The 17043-nt window shown below is 46.2% G+C and overlaps 1 protein-coding gene across 2 annotated transcripts in view; it reads right to left on the reverse strand.

The window, feature by feature from the left end:
- Window positions 1-15184, reverse strand: part of LOC100021277 (ectonucleoside triphosphate diphosphohydrolase 4) — a 30652-nt gene extending 15468 nt beyond the window's left edge. Inside the window, exons 1-4 of one of the 2 annotated variants that reach the window (XM_007477831.3) lie at window positions 14951-15184; window positions 6544-6676; window positions 3476-3673; window positions 2792-2997 (exon numbers count right to left, since the gene is read on the reverse strand). In XM_007477831.3, coding sequence (XP_007477893.1) covers window positions 2792-2997; window positions 3476-3673; window positions 6544-6551 — 412 coding nt within the window. In that variant the 5' untranslated portion in view covers window positions 6552-6676; window positions 14951-15184. The remainder of the gene's footprint in view (window positions 1-2791; window positions 2998-3475; window positions 3674-6543; window positions 6677-14950) is intronic. The other variant, XM_007477832.3, reaches the window with a different exon arrangement.
- Window positions 15185-17043: the final 1859 nt, after the last annotated feature.

Raw genomic sequence — 17043 nt, forward strand, 5'->3', positions numbered from 1 at the left:
TAGAATATTTTCCATGGTTACATGATTCATGATTTTTCCCACTCTTCTTCCCTTCTGCCTCCTGGGGCTGATAAGCAATTCCATTATGTTACACATGTTTCATTGTTCAAAACCCATTTCCAGATTATTCATATTTGCAATAGTGATCTTTTAATGCCCAAACCCCAATCATATCCCCATCCAACCATGAGATCGATCTTATGTTTTTCTTCTGTGTTTCTGCTCTCATAGTTCTTTCTCTGGATGTGGATAATGTTCTTTCTCATAAGTTCCCCAGTATTGTCCTAGATCACTGCATTGTTGCTAGTAGAAAAGTCTATTGCATTCAATTGTACCACAGTGTATCCGTCTCTGTGTACAATGTTCTCCTGGTTCTGCTCCTTTCACTCTGCATCAATTCCTGGAGGTCGTTTCAGTTCACATGGAATCCCTCCAGTTCATTATTCCTTTGGATGCAATAGTATTCCATCACCAACAGATTCCACAACGTGTTCAGCCATTCCCCAATCGAAAGGCACCTCTTTATTTTCCATTTTTTTGCCACCACAAAGAAGGCAGCCATGAATATTTTTGTACAAGTATTTTAGGTATTTTGTACAAGTATTTAAGTATTTTAGGTATTAAGTATTTCTTCTGTTTTTTTCTTAAAGTCAAGATAAGGGAAAGGCCTTGTTGTCTTTAATACACAGACTGTTACTGTGATTTTCACACACACATACACAATAACTTTGAAATCCATGTTCCATCAGGAACAGGAGGCAATGGGGAGGTCTGTTACCACCTTGGACTCATTGGACAGGCCTTCTCCAGAAGCACTGAGCATCACAGGTCACATCTGTTACATGGGGTAAAGAATATTTGTCACATACAGCCAAGTGGAATTGCTTGTCAGCTCCAGGAGGGAAGAGGGGTGGGTAAAATCATGTAACCATGGATAAATATTCTAAATAAATAAATACAATTTTAAAGAAAAGAATATTTGTTGCCTCAACTGAAGTCCTTGAACACTGTAACACAATACCAGGAAATTAAAAGTAGGGGGGAGGAATGGGGAGAAATTCTGGTTTTTAACATACCTTTTCAACCTTATCATACATTCTTCGCATTCCCACACAACATTCCTTCTCCGCTGAAGGGTCCCTGGCTTCCTTCAGTTTTGTGTCACCTTTCTTGAGACAAGCCCTGCTGCTGGGGCCTCAGCACAAAACGATCTGTTATTGCTTTTGTGTCTACTCTACATAGGGACATTTTGTCTACCGGATAGACTATAAACACTGAGGGCAGGCTTTGGTTTTGTCTGTACCCTTGGGCCCTGGCACACAGTGGTTGCTGGAGGGAGTTTCTCCAATGGAAGTTCCCTAGGGTAATGAAATCACAGGTCCAGGGCCCAGCTTATTATGCAATCAATAGCAGATAGCAAATTGGGGGTGGGGGAGGGAGTATGCTGGCTGCTAAACTTGCTTGGACAGTTTTAAGTTTGTGACGCAGAAGGATAATATAAAATTGCTTTCCCCTTTCAAGAACCAGCCTATAGTCAAAACAAAATAAATGATGACTTTACGCCATCCAGTAGATGAAGCCCATTTTAACTCTCATGGACCATCCGGCTTGGAGAGGATCAACTTTTTCGCAAAACAGAAACATGCAGGTCCCTCTCCTAGGCTCGACGGCCGACCCTATCATATCATTAACCATCTAACTGAACACGAAGACACCTCTTGAAGTACTGAAAGCAGAAGCAAGCTGGGAAATGACCAATGCTTCTGTATAATTCCAGTTTTGCTTCCCAGGACTTTTTATGTGTTTACCTACGTGCTAACACAGGAAGGATACATTGTGATGTAGCCCCGCCTCTCGTTCTCTTTTCCCCTGATCACGACTGGGAAAGCTGGCTTTATGCCAGGCAAGAGAACCACACACATTTTTTGAACTTCTATTTTTTTTAGTTTATTTTCTTTCTACTTCAGGTGATTGATTATTAATAAATCTTACAAAATATAATACTTGGGAGTTACTGGCCATTCATCTTAATCTTACATTTCCTAGGATCAGACCAGATTTTTTCAAGTGTTTGAAATTTCCGTTTGTCCTTAACAATAGAGGGATGGATAACAAACAGCCAAATCCTCTGTGACTGGATAGCTCCTGTGTGCCAGGTTCTGAGGCAGTGTGAAAACAAGCCGGCACAAGCCAGAGCCCTTGTTCTCTGTGACCTTCTAATTCAGCTGGGAATGAGGCAGACATGAGAGGAAGGCTGAGAACCTGAGCTAAGGTGGGACGAGCAGACCCTCGATGAGAGCTGCGAGAGGCCCAAGAGGTTGTCCTTGTGGCTGTTACTGCTTAGGAATGTCCAGGCATTGCAAAGCTGGGAGGTCAGAAGGGCCCCTTGGCAAAGAGGGAAGCTGGAGACGGGTCTGGCAAGATGGCCTTGTCCGCCCCCAGAGAGAAGCAGCAGCAGGACCCCCAAATCCAAGGGAAATGCAGGCATGAAGAGCAGGTTTAAAAGACAGGCTAGCCTTTCGGAAGGCCGGGGTTACGCAGAGGAGAAGCAGGGGCTAAGTCTGGAAAGTTACAGTGGGAAGAAGTGTCTGGTACCTCACATAAAGTAATTTTAAAAACGTCTCATGAAAAAAGGGCTTGAGGAAGACGAGGCTCACACCAGTGAGCAAGAACCCTCGGCTGGGATGAGATTACAGAAGCCCGGACCAGAGGCACTGAGAGGTATTAGTGGAGATGAAGAAAGACCAAGACCTTCCAAAAGATGTGAGGAGACGGTTTACCACCCACATACCTGGTTTTATTTTCATGACGACTGGCTTTCGGTTTTTGTCCCTCATTTGTCTGATATCTAACAGATCGTGTGGATTGCCATTGTGCCGAGGCCAGCAATAGACAAAAATCCGGGATCCGCTGCTCCCACAGTCCACGACGACGCCATAATTGATGTGGGGGTTGTTGGTGTCAGTAGCTTCAATGTCAGTCACTCGGGCCAGGTACCTAGCAGGAGAAAAATCACCCGATACTTTGGATCTCAAACGGTGTATCTTAAATCTCGTAAAGAATGTTCTAGAAATAGCAAAGTCCCAACGAACTTCTAAGCTGTGCAGTAATATCACTACAAAATTCTTACATAGTCAAATAATTCAAGAGTCAACAGAAAACCAGACATGTCACTACTAAAAAAAAAAAATTGGTCTTGACCACTTGAAGTTCCACAGGATGAAACCTGCTTTCAAATTCAGTAAAATGTCAACTTCAATAAAAAACACAGCTGTGGGCCACAACTGAAGTCTGGTTTAAATGATCTCTTGGGCATAACTAGGGGATGCAGATAGCATAATAAGCTGCTTGGGGTCATCCTACTTTCCTGGGCCAAGCTGTCTTAGTAAGGAATCCAAGTCATGTCGTATCCTGAACCCAAAGCCCTTTTCGGCCATGAAGTGAGATCTTTATATCCCACCATAAAGGCTCTTACCTGTGAAACTTCTTATCCCGGGACAAACGCCCATACTTATGTCGTATTATGATGACAGAGAAATACAGCAAAGAAACAGTGGCAGCCAGGATGCCAACAACAACAATTTGGCGCAGATTGGTGTTCAGAATTCGAGGGCATCCCACTGGAGAGATGCTAAAATGCCAGGAAGCAGGAAACAGGCAGGAGACGCTGATCCTGAAATTCAGAGAGTGCACAATTCAAAGCAGTCTCTCCTAGTACCCAGAGGGACCCAGTGAGGTTTCTTTCTAAGCTGCTTCTATTTCCCACCCATGTGTCTGTGCAAAAGCATTTTCTGGAGTATTCGTTTTGTTCAATGTAATACCCTTGGTATTAAAAGCTACTTCACTAGGACAACATCATGTTTACCAGATGTTTTAGGATATTCTAAATTTAACAAATGCCAGCCAACAAGAATATTCCCATAAAAGAAACAAAAAGACTGTCTCTGAAAATGCTCATTTCTGTCACACATAGTTTTAATTTTTTTTTTTAAACCCTCACCTTCCATCTTGGAGTCAATACTGTGTATTGGCTCCAAGGCAGAAGAGTGGTAAGGGCTAGGCAATGGGGGTCAAGTGACTTGCCCAGGGTCACACAACTGCCCAGGGTCTGAGACCAGATTTGAACCTAGGACCTCCTGTCTCTAGGCCTGGCTCTCAATCCACTGAGCTACCCAGCTGCCCCCCATAGTTTTAATTTTTAAAAGAATGTAATAGATTCAACACATTCGTTTCAAAGTTGTCCTGACTGTCTATGCTTCTCTATGAAAATCCTTCTGTTGTCTTTTGTGCATTTAAAAAAATCCACCTGGGACATTCTTATTTCTTGTCTTCTTTTGTTGTCATCATTCTCACTAACCACCCTCTCTGCCTTAGTCTCAACCCTCCCCTCCCCAAAGAATCCAAATAACCCAAAACTCCTCCCCTGTATAAAGGAAGCGTCATCAAGGAAGACATGACAACATTCTGACCACATCTCTAAGCCATCCCCTCTCTGCCGGGAGGTGGGGAGGATGTCTCATTCCTGGCCCTCTGGAATCATGGTGGCTGATGGCTTTCATAAGGGACCTTAAGATGTTCAAAGTTCTTTTTCCTGCATAATGGTGTAGCCATTGTATAAACTATTCCCTTGGTTCTGCTCACTTTCTCTGCAACAGTTTATACAAATTTTCTCCAGTCTCTGAATCCATATCATCTATCATTTCTCATAGCATAATAATATTTCATTATATTCAATATCACAATTTCTTAAATTATCTCAAGTGATGGTTTTTCCCTTAGTTTATAGTTTTTGGTGACAACAAAAACGATGCCATGAATATTATTGCACACATGGGCTCCCATTTGTTTTTTTAAAGACTAAGACAACCTTCGATTTAAACATTTCTGTCCCATCCTTATATGAGGATGTTGAGGCAAAGAAAAAAGTATAATTACTCAGGACCAAACCACGAATGAACAGATAGAATAAATTCTAGTTAGTAGTTAGCTCAGGAGAGAACACTGACTTAGGCAAGGAGGCCATTTTTAATTAAAAAAGCCATTTTCCAGTATCCCTGAAAGTTAAGAAATCAACATCCACATCCCGATAGCTCCATTACTGTCAGTACAATAACGAACCTGTGTCCTATTACATATACATACCTCATATATAGGAAGGATATAAGAATTTATTAAGCACCCACTTGGGTGCTGGGCACGGGGCCACATGCTTTACAAATATCTCATTTGAGCTTTCACAACAAACTCATTGGGCTGGTGCTATCATTAGTCCCATTTTATAGGTGAGAAAACAGGAAGAGGTAAGGCCATCTGGCCCTCACCCAGTTGCCACCCAGCTAGTGCCTAAAGGCCAGATTTGAACTTGGGTCTTCCCAAGTCTAGGCCCAGCACCTCTCCGAAGGGGTGTGCTGAGGAGCACCATTAGAGAGATGGGGGTGTGATTACTACTGGGCACTGCCTAAAAGCACTGCTCAATGGATCCACTGCCCAACGTCATTCTCCCAGATAGGTCTCAGGCCTCAGAGCACGGCTCCATCTCCTCCTGGGAGTCCCAGGCGTGTTCCTCTAAGACAAGCAATTCAAGCCCTCCCTAATGGGTTTTCCTCAATATTATCACTTGAGAATCAATTGATACTTACAGGCAGCTGTAAGTAGCTCTGGGAAGGACACGAAGGGAGAACATCTGATATCGACCACTGCCCCAAAGTCTGGGCACGCTCTCCCCCCCAAAGTGGGGGAGGGGGGTACTATGGGGAAGAAGGGAGCTGGCTCTGACTGAGTCAATCCATCAGCCCCACCCTTAGAGTGACTTTGGAGGCAACAAGTATCTTCCTCTAGACACATGGTAACCGTATAACTACTATCAAGTCAAACAGTAGCGCCGCGAGTCCGTTCTTCATTTTGACTCGGCACCCTCAACACCAAACACAGGACTTAGCATGCAGTGGCGTCAGAATAAACCTGAGGAGGCCACGCCGGAGCTGGACTGGACTGGACTGGAGCTGGCTGTCCAACAGGTTCAAGGTTTTCATTTTTAGGCTGACAATACAGCAGGCACGTGTGAAGCACAAAAGCACACTTCACAGGACTTCAGTAACTGGAATTTAGGGGCAGAGGATACAAGAGTAACGAAGATATCAACATGAGTCACCCTTCCTAATTAGGAAAGTGGTTCTGACAACTTTCTAGGACCTCAGGCCAATGCTTTTATAATTCAAAGCACCAGGAGGGGCTGCAGGAAGGGAAGGGCTTGGGCCACGCAGGAGCCATCCCCTTCTTTCTTCCCTTCTCTTTCTTTCGGGGTCTCTCCTCTTGGCCAAACTTCAGACAGCTGGAGACGTCAGAACTTATGGCCTGCCCGGACGGCTTTCTCATTCCTGTTCTGTCACACCCTTGGGGGACAAGGCAAAAGGCAGGACCATTCCCATGCAATCTCACGCCTCTCTTTACCCATCGCTGGGGTATCTCAGGCTACAGACTTGTGACCTGCTCCAATGGAGGTGATGCCAAAGCCTTTGGTTCTACTGGCCTGGTGCCACTTACCTCCCCATGCTGAGATACTTTGGAACCGAGGATGATCAGTAGTTGAAAGCAAACCACGGTTCTCGGTCTCAGTTGTTTCAATGCACGGGTTCAAAATCAGTTGGGCACCCGCAGAGCCAAAATCTCCCTGTTCCTGGAAATGAGAGAGAGATGACGCAGTTAAAGTGATCTTCCACACACACTCCTTGTCATGTACTGGTTACCACTGCTGAAAATGCACTCCAGCTCTAGGGGATTGTGTCTGGAGCAGCCCACTGCTGACTATATCGTATGGCCAACAGAGGTGCAACCTTCAGAGATGGACTGGAAGAAGGAAGCTGTTGGGCACTAGTTTAGTGTGTCCTGGCCCAAAGAACGTTGGTGAAGATGGCAGATAATCAGAAAATGATTAAGGGGGCCCCACAGTACATACAGGGCTGGGTCTGGAGTTGGAAGACTCAGCCTCACACTTGGAGGCTGTGTGGCACTGGGCAAATCACTTACCCACTGACTGCCTCAGTTTCCTCATTTGTAAAATGGGAATAATAATAGCCTCTACCTCCCAGGTGTGAAGATTGGATCTAGCTCTTCCCTGATTGTAACAATGAAGGTACTTGGCTCTTCCTTTATTGTGAAGATTAAATTATAATCCCCTTGCTATTTTTAGATTTTAATCCCCAAAAGTGTAAAACCAGTACTTAAAGTAGATCTACCCATTTTAACCATGAAAAAGGTATGAACTAACTACAAAAAGTGTGAACTAACCACAAAAGGTATGAACATCCATTTCATACATTGAGTTGGAGGTCTGTGACCCCTGTGTGAAAGAGTGGGCAGGCCTGAAAAGGAGGTCTGCTGTTTTTTGATGTAAAATTTAGGGGAGGTGACACAAGAGAAAAAGGTCTTTAAATAGTGGAAACAGAGACACAGATCTTCATGAGCACTAGGAGTTGGAGTGGACAGTCACTTGAGGAGAGACTGGAAGACAAACACTCAGACTTGGAGTGAAGACACTTGGCTGTGGAACCAGACCCCTTGAGGAGTTTGTGCAGGAGATCTCAGACTGCTTTCCTCTTAGACCGTCACTGTGGTGAGTGAAAAGGCTGACTTCCTTTCTTGCCCTTTCTGGAGGTATGAACCTCCACGAAAGGCCCATCAACTTGAGACTCCTTACCATTGACTAGTGCCTTAGAATTCCTAACTGGTTCAGAGGAAGCTGGTGCTTTTTTTTTCTCTCTATCTCTCCCTTTTCTCTCTTCCTTAATATCTTCCCTCTATTGTAAAAATAAACTACCATAAATTCTATTTACTTTAGTAATTCATTTGGGATTTAGAAATTAAATCCCTGGCGACTACCAATTTAATATTTGATCCAACCATAAAACCAATAAATTTAACACAGAGTTATTGTGATCAAATGAGATAATAATTGTAATGGACTTTACCACAGAAGCTGGTATATAAGTGTCATGTAAATGTTCATTTTATTATTATTATTAGAAGTTTTTTAGAAAGTTGGACAAGGATATCATTCAAAGCATAAAAATATCTTATGTTACTAAAGGGAGAGTTTAGGGAGGAAGACTATTTACTTTAAAGGAATTCAGAACAAAAAATTAAGGGTCATTATTTTGGTCTTAGGCTCTCATGACAGATAAAAAACATTCTCATTGACTGGTAATTTTGCATTCTAGTAAGCAAATGACTGAGATATACCATGAAACTTGATGTCTAGGATCCAGGGGCAGTTCTCAGCTCAGAGAAAATGTTTGCTGATTATCTTATTTAACCGCACCTGAGAGTGCTTCTGATGACAACCACATGTGACTGAGTGATGTCAATGCCAGTCCCTGATGCCCAACATGTCCTTCAGGCATGGCAGAGAAAGGCGATCTGTAAAAATACTACAAAGAGAGCACTGCTCCTAACAGCCCTGCCACAAACAAGGCAGGTGGCACTCCTCAATCAGCAACTCAAGATTACTGGGCAAGAGCTGTACTGCACCAACCACAAAACACATGCTTGGGAGGAAGCACAGATGAAAGTCACAATTAGGGGGCAGCTGGGTGGCTCAGTGGATGGAGAGCCAGGCCCAAAGATGGGAGGTCTTGGGTTCAAATCTGATCTGACACTTCCTAGCTTTGTTACCCTTGGCAAGTCACTTCACCCCTGTTGCCTAGCCCTTATCGCTCTTCTGCTTTGGAACCAATACATGGTATTGACTCCAAGATGGAAGGCAAGGGTTAAAAAAAAAGTCACCATTAAATCACTCCTTGGAGAAAGCAAAGGCCACTTTGGATTGTCTATGTGTGCTCAGTCCAGACTAGGGTCGATCCATGCTCATGGGGGCGATCTATGTAAGGCCAAACCCAAGCAATTATCAAGCACATACCGAGTGCTAGGCATTGGGTGACAGTGTGATGGCAGTGTGATCCCTCGATTAGGGATTGACAGAGATGAGTGGATGCCTCAATCCATACAGATTACAGCTCCGCTCCTCACTAGAGGGAAAGAGAGCAGCTGTGGAGAATCGCGGCTTCCTGGAGAAGGTGGTCCTTGGGGAGAGTCACTCCCCCCAAGGCAAAGAGATGGGAGGACTGTAGGGGAGTAACTTCGAGAAGGCCAATTTGGCTGGGCCATAGTGTGTAGAAAAGTGTGCCATGTAGAGTGAGACTGAAAAGCTAGGCTGAGGCTGGACGGGGAGTTTAGTAGGATAGTGCCGTGGCCTCTACAGGCAGAGCACAGGCATAATGACTAAACCTCTAAAACCACCACTGGTGGGTCAGATCCCTATGAAGAAAGCATGTGGCCTTGTAATTCCTCAGTCTCTTCTATCCATGTGACTCCTAACCAGGTATGGCAGCTCCAGGACTAACCCATACCCAAGGTCAATCCTGCATCTCCCATTTCTCTTAAGAAAACAGGTCCAGGGGCAGCTGGGTAACTCAGTGGATTGAGAGTTGGCCTAGAGACAGGAGGTCCTGGGTTCAAATGTGACCTCAGACACTTCCCAGCTGGGTGACCCTGGGCCAGTCACTAGACCCCCATGGCCTAGTCCTTAGCACTCTTCTGTCTGGGAACCAATACAGAGTAAAATGCAAAAAACAGGCCCAGTTCACTTCAAAGGCAGGAGAGCCAAACCCAGCTCTTCTTGGACCTTCTGCTATGAGATGCCATGAGGAAAGTAGGCCACTCCTCCACCTCCCAAAAGAGGAGGGTTCCATTTTGGTGTGGTTTTTCCGCTTCTCCTAACCTCACAATCAATCACTAACCAAATATTGCCATTTCTTCCTCTTTACATTCTCCATTTCTACAGCCCCCAAAGAAGTGCAGGACATTATTATCTTGTGCCAGGTCACAGTAAGAGCTTCCTAGCTGCTGGTCACTCTATCTCCTATCAGCACAGCTAAGTGCATCTTCCTAAAATGCTGCCGTCATCCCACCATTCACCAGTTGGAGAACCTACAGTGACTCCCCAATGCTTAGTCAAGTTTATCCACTTTATTAGGCAGAGTCAAGTTTATCCACTTGGTATCCAAACCCTTCTCCGCTAGTAAGGAGACCAAATTCCTTGCCACCTCCCGTGCATGTCCTTCTCTCTTTTGTAAACACCATTCTCTGGAATCTAAAATGCCACCATCCCTCTGCCTCCTCCTTTTCTTCTGCCAGCCCCAATCCCCCACTTCCTTCAAGGTCCAGGCCAACACACATCTCCCCCCAAGAAATAATTTCTGAACAATTCTGTCTTATAATTTTGGATTTTTCCGCTCTTTTTGCTTTGTTTATGCTGCAAGTTCGTATACTTGAATCTCTCTGGCCCTTATAAAGGTTGTCTGGTGACATTCTTTTACCAATTAAACAATACTGCCAATGTCATGCCTTTTCCTACTAATTCACAATCATGAGGCACTTTAGGGATTCAAGCCTGAGGTTCAAAGAGATTTAAAGACTTGTCCAAAGTCGTGTGAAAGAATGCTCTAAATCTCTACTGATTAGAGAAATGCAAATCATAACATCTCAGATATTATCTCAAAACTATCAAATTGGCTAAAATGATAAATGGGCAAAATGACAAATGTTGGAAGGAAAGTGGAAAAATGGAGACACTAATATGCTCTTGGTGGAACTGTGAATGGATGCAACCATTTTGAGAACAATCTGGAATTGTGCCCAGAAAATTATAAATCTGTATAAACCCTCAGACCCAGCAATACTCATCAATTGGGGAACAGCTAACAAGGTGTGCCAGACAGTTGTGATGAAATACTACTGCACTGTAAGAAATGATAAATAAGTGAATTTAAAAAAATTGGAAAGACCTACATACGTGAAATAACAAAAACCAAAATGAGTAGAATCCATAGAAAATTATATACAGCTACAGAATTAATGTTTGAAGGATAACTTGTGAATGTCTACCTCCAGAGAAAGAACTGATAAACAGAAACATAAAAGACAGAATATCTCTCACACACACACACACACACACACACACACACACACTCACACACACTTGATGCCTTCTACAGTGTGAGGAGGAGAGAAAGGGGTGCGATACCTGGGAATATTTTATGTAAAAAATAAAGACTTGTCCAAAGCCACAGCTTATTGGGAACTGCTTAGGGTGGGGCCAGTGTCCCATTCCAGCTCTTGGGCCTGACTTGAAGGACAGGATTATTTCATTCATTTTATAACTCTCATCAGGGCCCCCCAGGGCTACACTTTTCTAGAACAGGTGCTTGATAACTTCTGGCTAAATTAAATATCAGCACATGATTTCCTATACGTTACTCTGCAGGTGGTTAACTACCTACATAGGCATATGAATATAAAATCAGGCCGCTTCAGAAAATCCCATTTCATTTTATAATTCCAGCAATTCAACAACCAGAAAATAGCCCAAATGACAATAATTCAGGAGAGAACAAGAGGTATAATCCTTTGAAAGTTTTCCAAGACTGAAAAAAATTTTACTTTCATGAAACCGAGCAAAATCGAAGGCTGCAATGTGAGATTAAATGAAAATTGAGATTCTTGAAAAAGGACCACGTTAATAACCTTCAGGTTATCTGCTAACATGGGCATTTCTTAATGACAAAACTTTCCCTTTTAAAACACTTTCACTGGACAATATTCTGTACCCTGCAATTTCAGTCAGTCTCAATTTGCCAAAAAGGAAACTTTGGCCATTGAGCATAGCAAAAATATCCCTCAAATTCTCAATTTCTATGCATAGTTTTCTTTTTTTAAAATGATTTTTATGTGAATTTATAACAAATATCCTACCTCCTTAGTTCCTGCAAAAGATCAGGCATTGTTAGGCTAAAGTCGTCAGGCTGCTAAGCTGTGCTGGGGACATTTCCAGCCATCATTTTCCCCTCTGTGGGTTCTCCCTACAGCAGGCATGCCAACGTGTAAGAGAGGGGGGGAATCATCCAGGCTGTGGTGACGTCATCTGGCTGGCTCCGGTACAAAGCCAGTAGCCAAGGAAGGCTAAGAGTCAAAGGCTTTTCCTACCATGAGGATCTTGGTCTGGCGAGCCAGCCTGGATTGTCTGGCTTGTGGCAGTGCAGAGAGCAAGGTCATCCTGGTATAAGGATGAGGCCTGGACTGGACGTCAGGAGATCAGGGTTCTAGTTCCAGCTTTGTCATTGAATTCACCTGCCTTTGGCAACCTCCCTCTCCTGTTCTAGGTAATAGTTTCCTAAGTCAGAAAATGAAGATGGCATGGAAGATATGACTGTGGGGTTCCCTTCAGAAGAAGCAGTGTGGAGTAATGGGAAAAGCGCTGGCCCACGAGGCAACGAGGCACACTTTTTAAAGCCATCTGCGTGGAGCTCTGAATAACTGTAAAATGATGCCAGGACTGGTGTAGTTAGAGCAACCTGGGGACAAGAGAAAGCACATAAACAAAATACCTCAGGAGGACAAGGAAGGGGATCCAGGGGCTTCCAGTAGGAGCCATCCAATGAGCTGGGCCTTGAAAGCAAAATGAGGGGCAGCAAGGTGGGAGCTACATTCTACATATGACCACCACCAGCCTGGACCCAGGCAAGAAAATAGCAGAGGGAATGCCAGGTACTCTAAATCAGTTTAGCGGGAATGCTAAGCCTATGAAATCCTTGTCTTTCCAAACTCGATCTGAAGATTGCATCTTCGACAGTGAGGCAATGCGATGAAGTAGCATCAATGAATAACTGTAAAGAGAGGTGGGAGGCAGCCTATGAAGCAGCTGAGACAATACACTGAGGATCTGGAACTTGAGAACAGAAGCACTTGGGAGCTAGGGAAGATTTCTGAGCAGCAGGGCGTCAGGAAACCTGCTGGGAGGCCATTAAAAGCCCAGATAGACCAGAGGCTGTGCCAACAGAGAAAAGGGATGGATACCAGAGACTGTCATCAACCAGACTGGGCGACTAAACGGATGTGAAGGGCAGAGGAATGGGGGGGTCAAAGATGGCGCCCAGGCTGTCAGCCATGGCAACTGGAAAGGTGAGGGGGCCGGCCCCAGAGGCAGGGAAGTGCAGAGCGGGGGAGGCTTTTCAGGGAAGCGTGAGGTCTGTTTCTGACATTTTGGGGCATTTAAGTGGGGGATAATGAATGGGCAGGTGGCAATAGGAGATGAGTGCCCAAGGGAGAGCAGGGCTAGGGATGGAGATTAGGGAGGCATCTGCATAAAGATAATAATCAGATCCACAGGGGCTGATGGGACCACCTAGAGAGATGGGACAGAGAGGGATCAAAGTCCGGGGAACAGTCTTGGGGGAGAGCCAAGCTTAACTGAGCAAGGAGGGGGGGAGGCCAAGACAGAGCCATGTCACAGAAGTCCCAAGAGGACACAGAAACCAGGAAGAAGGAGTGGTCACCAGTGTCAGACTGCCCAAACTGGTAAGATGCGGTTGGTCACTTGGGGAGAGTAGTCTAAGCCCTGCTTCACCACTAACTTGGCAGCCTCACACGGACGCTTCCTCAGGGGTACCATGAGGGGTCTGGAGTGGAATTTTAATTCTGTTCCCAGCTCTCATTTTCCTCTCTACTACTTATGAAGTCTCTGAAATAGAAGCCTGGGCACTGGAAGAGTCACCAAAAGATCTGGATCGGAGGCTGCGTGCCTACCTGGGTGTCATTCCACCCCCGAGCCTCAGGACTGCTACGATTACTACTGCTGTTGGCATGTCTTCCTTTATGAAACAGCGATCCTAGGTGCTATCCACTGGGAAGCTGGAAGGAAGGGTCCAGTCAACACATGTGGGCTCTTCAAGTGGATTTAGAAAAGCCAAGTGAAACGGATTCCTTCAAGTTATGCCAAGGCTGAAAACTAGACAAATCCCTACACTACTGGGCCATGGACTGCTGGGGAGGGAATGCTTTTTCCCTCTTAAAGAGTTCAAAAAATAGAAGTTATTATTATTACTCTATTGTGATGCCTCTCCAGTGTATCTCTGTTTAATCACTGCTGGATACGAAATTTCCTCTGGCAAAGGAAGTCTTTCATTAAGGCATATACCTTTCCCTTTGTTTTATTTTCAAAGCCTTTACCTTCTGCTCTAGAATCCATCAGTTCCAAGGCAGAAGAACAGGAAGGGTTAACTGACTTAACCAGGATCACCCAGCTAGAAAGTCTGAGGTCTGATTTGAACTCAGGACCTCCCGTCTCCTGACCTGGCTCTCTATGCACTGAACCATACAGCTGCCCCCCTCCCTTTATTTTATATCGTGGCTGGGGGAGAGGGGGGGCCCGAATGCTCAGTGACTTGACCTGATCTGCACTCTCTATGAGGCCATAGGATTCAATCGCCTCTACAACCGCTTGGGGTTTTTCCTTGTCTAGGGGTTCCTCTGGAGGAACAGTAAGGTCCAGAAGCCTAGGAGTTTCAAAGCCCTGAGTTCGAATTGTGCCTGTGCCACAGCCCGGCTAGGTTCAGGTCCTAGTCCCGGAGAGCTGCTGGTCAGCTGTTCCCTACCTCCCCCACCCCCACCCCCCCAGATCTGTCCCTTCCATCCTTAATCTGTAGCTCAGACTCTGGTAATGCCAAGGGCCTTGCTGGGCCTCAGTTTCCTCATCCGTAGGATGGAGGTGACAACCCCTGCCCAGGGTGGTTGGGGAAAAGCGCAGACGGGTCAGAGAGCGGGAGCACCGTGCAGAGAGTGCCAGCCCAGAGTCGAAGAGCCGAGTTCGAGTTCTGCGGCTCCCGGAGACCCTGCGCCCCTCTCAGGCCCTTGGTATCCAGCGGCGCTGGGCCGGGGAGCAGGGAAAACCGAGGCTCCAAAGCCAGGCGGGGGGGGGGGGGGAGGGGAAGGGCGGGTTAGGGGGAGAGATAAGCGTGACAACTACCAAGATATCTCGGGCCGGGCAGTCCAGCGCCCCGAAGGCCCCGAGGACGCCCGACAGGTGGATGGACGTTAACCCCCGCCCACCTGGTCTTACCTGCACGGTCGCCCCGCCTCCGCCTCCGCGGCAGGGCCCCGGGGAACAGGGCACAGCGGGCCCGGCGCATCTCGGCCCCGGGCGGTTCCGAACGCAGCGCCCGGGACCCGCCTCTTTCCAGCGGCCGCGCTTCCGGAGCCGGCGCAGCAACCCTCAGTTCCTTCAGAGACAGCCGCGGCCCACAGCAACCGCATCAGCGTCACGTCACGGCGCAGCACACGCACGAACGACGAACGCACGAAAGGAGGCGGGAGCAAGGCGGCGAACAGCCGCGGGATTGGGAGGAGACTGAAACGACTCGGGACGCTGTAGGGGTGGGGCCTGCGCAGAGGGGGCGTGACCTTTTCTGGTGGGCGGGGCCTACGGGCGATAGGGGCGGGCCTCGGGCTCCTTCTGCTACGTGGACTCAGCTCCAATTTCCCTGCGGCGAGCCTTGTCCTAGAATGACTGGCTCCCGGGAGAGCCAGCGTGGCAGGTGGGGACCGAGGCTAGCAAGGTGACCTTGGGCTAGTCACTAGTGCCTAAGCAGAGGAGCCGCATATAATCTTCAGTAGAGAAAGCTGTCCACCTGCTGGGGGTTCCCCATCCCCAAACCCCACAGTCTTGGTCCCTTTCAAATTAAAGGGTATTAAGAGTCCTGATTTGAAGAGACCTGGCGGTTACCAGAGGACCTTCGATCTGCATTAGAGGAGGAACTCTCCTGCCTGGAACTTTTCAACACAAGACAAGGAACTGATGGCCTAAAAAAAAAAATAAGAGCCCCCAGCATGGCCTGGAATACATAGAGCTCTTTAAACCCTTTGTTTGACTGAAGAGGGAGGTTAAAGGAAGTCCACTTGCCCAAAGTCAGAGCATTAGAGGCAGGATTTGAATCCAAATCCTCTAAGGTCTTTAAGTGGACCCCCAGCACTTAACTGAATACTGTAAGAAGTGTGTACATCACGTTCTCATCTGTCCACCCTTCTCCAAAAGGAGAATGATTCCTGCTGGTTTGCGCAGCCTCTGACTGCAACCTCCCCAAACAGAAGGTTGGGGCCAGAGAGATTGAATTCTATCAGTCCAACTCACCTAAAATTGTTAGTCTGGTTGTTCAAAAGGAGATCCAGACATCGATCCTTCGTGTAGCTGGGACAGAGCATCCCAAGCTATAGACCCAAAACTTGCCTCACCAAAGTCCACAAAGACCTCACAGAGATGAGCAAATAAACCCTTTTGTCCATTCCAATAGTAAACAGAAACCAGAGAAGTTAAACAAATGAGAATACACCCGACAATACGGAGAATGAAGGCGATCTCCCATTGGGAGTGAAATATCTTCGTTCAACCAAGCAAGAGGCTCAGATCTCACCCATGAAGAAATTCACTGAAGTCCATAAGTCAATATTGAAGCAAGAAGAGGACAGAGATGGAATCGAGGTGATCCACATGATGGCTTCTCAGAATATTTCCCTCTGGGGTCCTAAGGAGAGTCTGGAACCATTCTTTCCTGATTCCGGAAAACGGGAAGACCTGGTGGGACCTCTTTTCTCCCTAGACCTCCTTGACTCCGCCCCACGCGCAGGTGTGGACGCGTCATCGACTCCACCAATAAGAAGAGCATTAGACAAATAACTTTGAGTCAGGGATTCAACTCTCCTTCCAAGAAGCTGTGGGTTCCCATCAACAAGGGAATGGCTAAACCACTGTAGCCCATGAAAGTGCGTAAATATCACACCATTAGAAAGGAGGAGGAAGAACTCAGAGAAACCTGGGAAGACTTGTATGAACAAATGCAAAGCGAAGTGGTAGAACCAGGAGAACACTAGGGACAATGACTTCCAAACTTTAAAGGAAAGCGATGCTCACAAACTCCAAAGAATTTTATGGGCCCATCTCAGTTACAGAGAACAAATAATGAAGCATCTTCTCTTCTTAGGTTGGGAGCTAGGGGAGAAGAATTTTGTACACGCTGCCAGGCACGGTTGGTTTTGAGTTGGTTCTGGCTGCTTTGATGAAATGGCTGTGGAACAAAAAGGAACTGGATCTGGATTTCATTGGATCAGGGCATTCCTGGGTGCTGAAACATCCCCGAGCAGTATAAGTTTGGTACCTGT

Source organism: Monodelphis domestica, chromosome 1 (assembly GCF_027887165.1).
Source record: "Monodelphis domestica isolate mMonDom1 chromosome 1, mMonDom1.pri, whole genome shotgun sequence".
Taxonomy (NCBI): domain Eukaryota; kingdom Metazoa; phylum Chordata; class Mammalia; order Didelphimorphia; family Didelphidae; genus Monodelphis; species Monodelphis domestica.